General features: G+C 40.2%; 1 protein-coding gene and 1 non-coding gene across 2 annotated transcripts; one reads left to right on the top strand and one right to left on the bottom strand.

Moving 5' to 3' along the window:
* Positions 1-1,962: 1,962 nt before the first annotated feature.
* On the top strand, positions 1,963-7,141 carry LOC131240382 (TOM1-like protein 2). Its single transcript, XM_058238568.1, has 3 exons — positions 1,963-3,197; positions 4,538-4,774; positions 6,736-7,141. Exons 1-3 carry the CDS (start codon positions 2,712-2,714, stop codon positions 7,003-7,005), a joined length of 993 nt encoding a protein of 330 aa, XP_058094551.1. The 5' UTR covers positions 1,963-2,711; the 3' UTR covers positions 7,006-7,141.
* A 1,801-nt stretch (positions 7,142-8,942) lies between these two features.
* On the bottom strand, positions 8,943-9,015 carry TRNAR-CCG (transfer RNA arginine (anticodon CCG)). Its single transcript has one exon. It is a non-coding gene; the product is annotated as a tRNA-Arg (tRNA).
* Positions 9,016-9,382: the final 367 nt, after the last annotated feature.

The raw sequence follows: 9,382 nt of genomic DNA on the forward strand, positions 1-9,382 counted from the left end.
TTGTTGATTTAGTGGGGCCTACAACTCTATTCTCTAAAAGTTCTCTCAACTTCCATGAAAATCTACCATCGCGATAAAGAGACGGCGAGCAGAGTGCCATTTTAGTCCTTTAAAAAAAAAAAATGCTGAAAAGGCTAAAATAATAATGACTTTTATATCGTCATAATCTAGAGCTATTTTAATTAATATCCCGAAATGAGTTAGTGTTCAGTCTGTCATGAGTTAGGATCTAGAGTATATCACCATCTATTATTCCACGTGCGATGATGAAATAATCTAAACCGTCAAGTTTTGAATTCAATGACATAAGTGCTATCCAAGAAATTTGCACTGAATCACGATATGTAGAAGTTTAGAATAACGAAAGAATAATTTTCGATCACTGATACTTAAATCCAAAATCGAAGGTTATGATTATCACTAAAGCTTCGTTCTATTCTAATAAAAATAATATGGATGGTTCAAATTATCACAAAAAATTTGAGCACATGAGTCAAACTAGCTCATAAAGCTCGCTCGGCTTGGCTCGATCTAGCTTGACTCGAACGACGATTCAAAACAATGTAAGTTTCATATGACCCAGCTTGTTTTGAAAACGAGCCAAATTCGAACATAGTGGAGCTTAACTCGACTCAACTTGAACCTAGCTCAACTCGAAGCTCGAGATCGGCTCGACTCGAATATATATATATATATAGGGAAAAGGTACTATGCGCTCAACCTCACGAGTCCGTCCCATGAGGTCGAGCTGTGAGGGCCCCATCATGATGCGTTTTGAACATCTACCCCATCAGTCAGATGCACCATTCCATCATGGGCCTAGTTCTCAAAAATCAAGTCAATCCCTGACTTGTGTGGGCCACACCACATATAGAAGTGGAGAGGGGCCGTGCACCATTAAAACATTCATAACCATTTTTTGGGCCCACCGAGATGTGGTTTGCAAATCCAGCCCATCCATTATGTGTGTCCCACTTGGATGAGGGTTCAAACCAAGTTTCAGATGCATGCAAATTTCAGGTGAGCCCCATCAAGTGTTTTTATATATTCTAACGGTGGCTTCACATGATTTTAGATGGTATGGCCCACCTGAGTTCTGTATACAGTTGATTTTTGGGAATCCCATAATTTAAAGGGGACCCATCAAATGCACGGTGTTGATAGTCGACACGCATCACGGTGGGGCCCACACAGCTCGACCTCACGGGAGCTTATCGTGGTCGAGCGCATAGTGTATATATATATATATAATTTTAAAAAATAAAACTTAAACCCTATTCTACCTGTCCGTCCATTTTTTACAATTTCACTTTCTTTCCTCTCTCTCTCTCTCTCTCTCTCCCCACACTCTGCAAACTCGGCCACTCACCCGAGCTTGACTCAGGGTCTGTCTGACTTGTCTCAGTCGTATGGCCTGTACTCGCCCGAGCGCTCTCTCTCTCTCTCTCTCTCTCTCTCTCTCTCTCTCTCTCTCTCTCTCTCTGTACCAACAACAAGGTACCCCCTCTATGGCTCTATCTAATATTATATATACTATTTATTGAATATTTTATTTAGGGGTTGGGTCAATTGCGTCGGGTGGCTGGATTAAGTCAGGTGTAGGTTGGGTCGAGTTGCTGGGTTGAGTCAAATGCAGCTTGGGCTGAGTTAGGTCCAATTAGGAACAAGCTTGACTCGACTCAAGGTAACATCCCCTTGAATTGATCCACTAGCTCACCTCGAGCTCAACTCAAAAGGTTTGACAAACAAGCCAAGCTTCGATGGTAAGCTAAATCCAGAAGATTTGGCAAATAAGTCAAGCTCGAGCCCAAGGGAAGCGCGGATGAGCCCAGGCTCGACTCGGCTCGATTTACAGTCCTGCACATGAGGCCAATGGACTGCGACAGAAGCTGCACCTTAGCCGCCACAGACGCAAAACTAGAAATAAAATTAAATTAAAAAAAAAAAAAATCTCTCCAAAAGGGAAATTCAAAGAAAAATCTTCAAACCACAGAAAATTGAAAGAGTCGGAGCGTCTTTCTTCAACGCGCTTCATTTCAAATGCCAAATGGATTTTCCTCCTGAATTTCGATTTGGGTCTTCGCAGATCTCCCAATCAGTTTCAAATTAGGCTTCCGGGTCGTGTTTGGATTGCCATTTCTTTGTAACAAGATCGAATCAAATGCGACTTTTTCTTTTCTTAGTCTTTCGCTGGTTTCTGCTGAATTCGAATCTACTCTGCTAGGTTTTTTTTTTTTTTTTTTTGGTCTCTCAGGGATTCTGAATTAGTATTGGTGCATTTGTTTTCTCCGAGAAATTCTTCAGGATTTGGATTTTGGATGCAGTCTTTGGATTTGGGTTTTTGGTAGTTTACTGAATTAAGATTTCAGAGAAGCTATATTCGTGGATTCTTGTACTATGGAGGTTGTTGAGTTAGCAGTACTGGACACAGTCTGGAATTGGACTGGGATTTTCATGATCTTCGAATAAGATTTCGGTGTACTGAAATTCGAGTTCCAGTTTCGGTTTAGGACTTTTGTCTTTGGTTATACTGATTTTGGATTCTTGTAGAATCGACTTTGAACTTTCGGTGGAAATTCGTGTGTGGATTTTGAAATTTGTGTGGTTTTTTTAGTCCGTTTCTTTGCAGATTTCATTAAATCGAGGTTTTAGGCTGTTTGAAGATTTTGTTCGGAAGCTCGAATTCAGTCGATTTCTGGTATCTGTAAGTAATGGATAGGTCGAAATTAGCTGCGTTAGGTGAGCGGTTGAAGATTGGTGGTGCTCAAATGAGTCGAACTATAAGTGGAAAAATGAAAGAGATTCTGCAGGTCCAGACACGAGAGGCGAAGATGGTCGACGAAGCTACATCGGAATTCTTGGAAGAACCCAACTGGGGTTTGAACTTGAGGATCTGTGCTTTGCTTAACGGCGGTGAATTGAGCGGACCGGAAGTATTGCATTCTATCATGAAGAAGTTTGTTAGTAAGAGCATGGTGTGCCAGCGGATGAGCCTTGATCTGTTGGAGGCTTGTGCTACAAATTGCAATAAGGTCTACTCAGAAATTGCTTCTGAAAAGGTCTTGGATGAGATGGTGAGGATGATTGATAATCCGCAGACGCATTTCAGTAACAAGGAGAGAGCTCTGCAGCTGATTCGAACATGGGGCGAGTCGGATGAGCTTATGTATCTGCCTGCGTTTCGCCAAACTCATATGGTAAGATCTGCTGGTTATTGCCCTCTTTCTTTCTTCTTGCTCTGATGGCTTATTGGAGCTTTGGTGTTTTTTTGTTAAGGGGTTGTTGGGGGTGAGGAATTTGGGCAGTGATTTGTGAAACTCATGGATTTCAAATCTTTTATGTTTGTTTTTTATTGAGGATTTGTCAAATTTATAGATTTTCCAAATTCACACCCAAAAAATGCATGGATTTGGCACAAATCCATATCCCATATCCCAAGACCAAAAATCTAAGGACTTTGCAAATCCATAAAATGAGAGACTTGCTCAAAACTAATAGAAGTTATTCCATTGCAATAAATGCTTTCAAATCCAAGGATTTGAAGCTTCATTTCCAAACATTGGACTTTGGGATTTGCCAAACCTAAATCAAATCATGAATTAGACGAGTTCATGAATTTATCAAATCCACAATCTCATTTCCCTGAACCCAATCCCAAACACTGAAATGTTTGAATCCATTGATCTCATTGCATGTAGCATGCTTAGATCAGTGGTTATGAGTAGTGGGAATGTGGCCTTATGGTAGGAGAAATGTTAAGGAGGTCCGCCCTACCACGTCATTATACAGACCGTTCTATAAGGCCCCACTAAAGATGGGCCGCATGTCAAAAATCATAGTTGTGGAATATCACACCCTCTGGACAAAGTTAGAAACAATTGAAAAGCAATTCATTATCTTCACATGGATGGTGGCTATTCTCTGATCAATGAGATTTTCGCTATGTGGGCAATATAGGTTTGGGACCTTCCAGATGAAGAGTCCAGATCATCACATTGTAAGGCAGAAGAGGCAAGCAGATGGGGCAAGCCTCTAGTAGGCGAGTGTCGATAACAAAGCTCTTACTATGAGAATATCCTTTTCAGATATTCATCACCTTCATTGAAGCCTTACTCCAACAAATTGGGGTCTGCTACATGAATCCTGTTCCAGGCTGCCAACCTGATGCAACCCTCATTTAGTTGGGCTTGGTAACTAAACCTGCAAGTTGTGCATCAGATAGAAAGTTGATATCCTTTTAAGATATTCAGTTCTATTAATGTCCAGGCAAATGGTTACCCTTGAAAACTGGAGACGCTTGATTTTTCATTGAATCCAATGATATACCTGTACTTATCATGGAAACAATTCAAAACCAGATGACTTCTCAAGATTTCTCAAGGTTTTTGTAGATTGTAGCATCTTGGGTAAGGTGTTTTAGTATACAATTTCAACTGCATGAAAGCTATAGAGCTTATCAAATTAATTGACATGTTCTCTACCAATATTTCTGATCAAACAGAGCTTGAAATGTCTTTGATTTTGGTACCATTTACAGAGCTTGAAGGCAAGAGAGACACCATTTGTCACGCAACGTGATCTTAATATGGAAACCATCATTATTCCAAAGGAATCCAACATTGATCGACAGACGGCACTACTACCTGAAAGTTATGCGTATCATGGCATCACCCTTCCAGTGGAAGAGAAGAAAGAAATCCTCGTCGTCACTCGAAATAGTGTTGAACTTCTCTCTTCCATGTTGAACTCTGATGGACAGCAGAAATCCGTGAAGGTAATTTCTTCGCTCTGATTTTGTGTTTTTTATGCTTAAAACTCCTTTAATGCATTATCATCTTTACTTGTGATTTGGTGGGTATGATTTATCAAACTTTCAGGCCGATGAGTACTTCAATCTTAGGTATGCTTCGCCATTGAGTTGGTGGTTATCAGATGGATGTTTATAAATAGAATGGTCAGTGGTCCATATCCAGTGGGAGTGTTTGAAGTGATGTGTGAATGGATCTTCTTAAGTCCATTATTCATAAACAATAGGAGTTTTTGGAGTCCATGCCTTTAAAGAGTCTTGTGTTTTGCACATGAGATGTAGTTGTTTGGTTTAAGAGTCTTACATGTGGTAGGAGTATACTTGTTAGGAATCCAACGACAGATAGGACTGTAGCACTTAGCGTTGTGCTAGAACTATTGTTATTGTTTATGGTTTACATAATATGCATTGCATAGATATAGGGCTACACAGTTGAATAGTGGTTTTGTTTTTACCTGGGTTTATGCATCGAGCAATATTGACTGTGAGTTCTTCCTCTCTCCTTGGCTTGCATTGTTTGACTATTACTATTTTTTATGTGTTGCTGCACTTTTCTTCTTTAAGATGTGAGATTGCATTCAGAGCTCATTGCATGTAGTGTTGAGAGGTATTATATAGGTTCAATGTATTAGGCACATAGGGAGAACTCAGATGGTTAAGATCATCCCATTTTGTGATTTTAGGGTTATGCTCCATCCATAGTGAATTTGGACGGTTTGGATTCCCATACATATAAGTTCCTGTGGTGAACTATTATATGAGCTTTTCAAAGGTGTGACTTTGACAGTAACAGTTTGATTTCATGATCACTTCATTTTATTTTTTCACTAATCCAAAACATTGCCTTTAAAGACACCATGCACCATTAAATCTCTTTGAACATCTATTCTTCCATACAACAAAACCTTTTAGAATGTGTGTGGGTCCCACCCAAAAATGGGTTCAATGATTTTTTTTTTCTAGCAGCTGCAATGGGTGGTGTTAGCAGCTGTTGGAATTCATACCAACAGCTAAGATTGTGTCCATGACTGTGGCCCACCTATTTATCTGACGGGCCTGATTCTGTAGGGTAGGCTCTTTCTCGTGATGTCTCGTCTTGTGGATAGTTTGGTTCTCACACACGTGACACAAATCTGCAGGTGGGTGTGTGTGTGTGTGTGTGTGTGTGTGCGAGAGAGAGAGAGAGAGAGAGAGAGAGAGCACATCACCACTTCCTCCATACCTTTTTTTTTTTTCTTTTTTCTTTTTTCTTTCTTCTTTTTCCTTTTTGGGGTGGGGGGGTGGGGGTGAACAGAGCAATGGCATTTTTTCTGGATGTTGGTTTTGCAGGTAGAGAATAAACCACTCCATTTTCTGATGCACCCAAATACACCCTTAATCTCTAAGACCTACAGCAGATAGCCTTCCCACTCTTTGATGAATGCATCCCTTTTTCTTGTTGGATAGCATGTGTATCATTGCAGTATGTCTGCAAACAGCTGCAGGTATAACAAGAAAACAGGTGTAAACATCATTTCCCTATTTTTCTGAGCACTCGGTTTGCAGCCTAGAGGCTTTATTAAACCCAGCTCTCTTTGGATCCTCAGTCTGCACAAGTAGGGTCCGTTGTTGAGTTCTCTGAGCCATTTATCTTGTGGGCTCTGCTGAGGATGGACCATGCCCCTAAGACCATCCAGTGGAATTATTCTCCAAACGGATGGTGCATAAAGGCCTGAGATTGGACAGCCAGGATCTTCAGATCTGGGATAATTTTTGATGTGTGGCACATAAACCATGCCACCCATTAGTTCAACTATCCGTATCGCTGAACCTTGGGCTTGACATGTGCAAATTGAGGATATGAGGAATTGAGGATACTGTTTTAAAATATATTGATCGACAATAGTCATTTGCTTTGAGTCTATCTTTAGCTTCTGCTTCACATGCAGGATGATCTAATGTTAAGCATAATGGAGAAATGCAAGCAGTCACAGCCCATCATACAAAAGATCATAGAAAGCACGAGCGACGATGAGGGTTTGCTCTTTGATGCTTTAAGTCTCCATGATGAGCTCCAACAGGTCCTTTCCAAGTACAAAGAGGCTGAAGCTGGTGTTCCAATGCCAGATGGGCAAACACTAGAAGGTTCTGTCCTGCCTGGCGGTCACCACGATCATGTTGTGACGGAAGAAGCCAAAATGGCAAGTTCCTCTACATAGGACAGCAATCGATGCAGCATTTTATAGTAAAAACAAGGGATGTCCAATATGTTTCAACTATGTTTGGTTGCTGAGGAATTTAGTCTTCTGTAGATTTTTGAATGATATTTTCAGGTATAGAACTCTCTTATATCAATATGGAGTTTTCGTGCTTGTTCCTTGATAGAATTTGACTGAAATTTAGGGTGAGGTTGGGTATTTGGCCTTTCCATGGAAAGATACACTGCAAGAAAAGCATCTTCTTGCAACCTCTCCATGTTGGATGGAATTTGTTGTTTTCTGCCATTCCCCGGAGATATTTCTCAGACTTCCATCCAAATGACAGTAATAAATTGCTAATTTGATCAAATATCGATGGGCTCTTGATCATTTAAGCCCTGATCCCAACTAATTGGGGTCAGCGACATAAATCTTGTTCTTCCATTCTACTCTATCAAGGATCATATCTTCCGTTAAACCATAGGCCATCAAATCTTTTCTTACTGCTTCCAACCATATCCTTTTTAAGCCCACCACTTGTCTTTTTATAGCCTTCAACTTGAATGAACTCACTTCTAACCAATGCAGTTTTTTGTTACAGATTCACATGGCCAAATCAGCCGGGTCTACTTGTCGTCACATCTTATTAACTATTGGAGTTACGCGGTATCAGAATTTTTTATTTTTATTTTTCAAAAGACGTCTTTCTGAATAAAACCCAAAAAAGCAAACAACCCCTTGTAGCTTATAGTCAAACAAACAAGTTTTAGAATTTATCAGCATGTAACAGTTCTATAAATTTATTGAAAAGCTATGTGTCAGTAATCTATGGTGGTATATCACAGATAAACTGTGTAAGGATTCAAATGAATTACACTTTTAATATAATAAAGAAAAACAATAGGATCATCAAATTTACACAATTTGCACATTTGTATGCTGCAACAACAATTTTTAAGCAAACACAAACGTAGTTTATATGGAAAATACAACACATTTCTAGCAAACACTAAGTACATATGGGTCCTAATATCAAACATACATCTTCCGTGGTAATAGATTTATGAAGTTCAAAGGAATTCTCAACTCAAGAACCTACATTTTTAATAAGCTTGCAAAATAGATGGACGGTGCGGATATACAATGAGACCATGCCCTAAAATAAGCTTGCAAAATAGATTGACGGTGTGGATATACAATGAATACATTGTGTTGGGCCCTATGGTCAGGGTCCCACCTACATTGCTGGTTCCAGGATTCTGAAAGTAAAGACTAGTCTCTGAGTCAAATCCAAATTGTTTGGTTTTGAAACTGCATCAACAATCTTCAAGCACTAGAAATTATATGGAAATGTAAGCTGATTTACAGCTGAAGTATAGAAGATGGGTGTGTGGATTGATTGAACGCGCATGCAGAGAACCGTCTATGCAAATTAAGGCGCGATTGCATGGGACTACGTAATTCTGTGGATGCTAGGGCCCCATGCATTTGGATTTCCCAGATTAGATGTTCATAACCCTCAAATCTGTGTACGTTCCTTTTTCTGGTCGAACGTGACCTATGTATTCTCTATCCTAAGCACCTGTTTCTGGGCTCGAATTCAAGGGTTGGATTTTAGCACATGTTAGGGCCGAACATAAGAATGCCCCATCCCAGAAACCAGTCCATGCCACTCATCAAGTGGGCTGCATGGATATGAGAAAGTGGGCCACAATCCCTATGAAAAGAAGATAGCAGAGCGCGAGGACGAATGGATCACTATCAGTCTGATTTTCGTGAGTGGATTAATTGTCAATAGCCATTGTTTCGTACGGCATGGTCCACCTGAGATTTAGATCTTCTTCATTTTTGGGCTCATGCCTAAAATGATGTGGTAAAACCGATGGACGGTTTGGATATACAATAAATACAGCGAGGTGGGCCCCAAGGAAAACCAAAAAAATATATATATCTAGGGTCGATCACGGTGGGACTCGAACCCACAATCTCCCGCTCCGGAGGCGAGCGCCTTATCCATTAGGCCACGCGATCCGTTGATGGAAAAATACAATTATAGTAAATATTTATTTTTTAACTTTAGTTAGATGTTTTTCATCTTGGTAGAACCTGGGCCCACCGTGATTTTCGTGTTATATATAAAATCTTTTCCTCCATTCCACCATCTCATTTTGGACATGACCTCAAATATGAAAAAGATCCAAAACTCAAGTGGGCCACTCTCCAAAAACAGTGGGATGTAAACGCCCACCATTGAAACTTTCTCGGGGTCCACCGTCAACATGTTCATAAGGGAAAACACAAACTTGATCCTGATCTAAAACTTCTGTGGTCCCTACAAAGTGGTGGGCCTTTAATCCGACTTTTTCTCATCTCGTGGCTCACTTGAATCTTGGAACTC

The sequence above is a fragment of the Magnolia sinica genome, chromosome 3 (assembly GCF_029962835.1).
Source record: "Magnolia sinica isolate HGM2019 chromosome 3, MsV1, whole genome shotgun sequence".
NCBI lineage: Eukaryota > Viridiplantae > Streptophyta > Magnoliopsida > Magnoliales > Magnoliaceae > Magnolia > Magnolia sinica.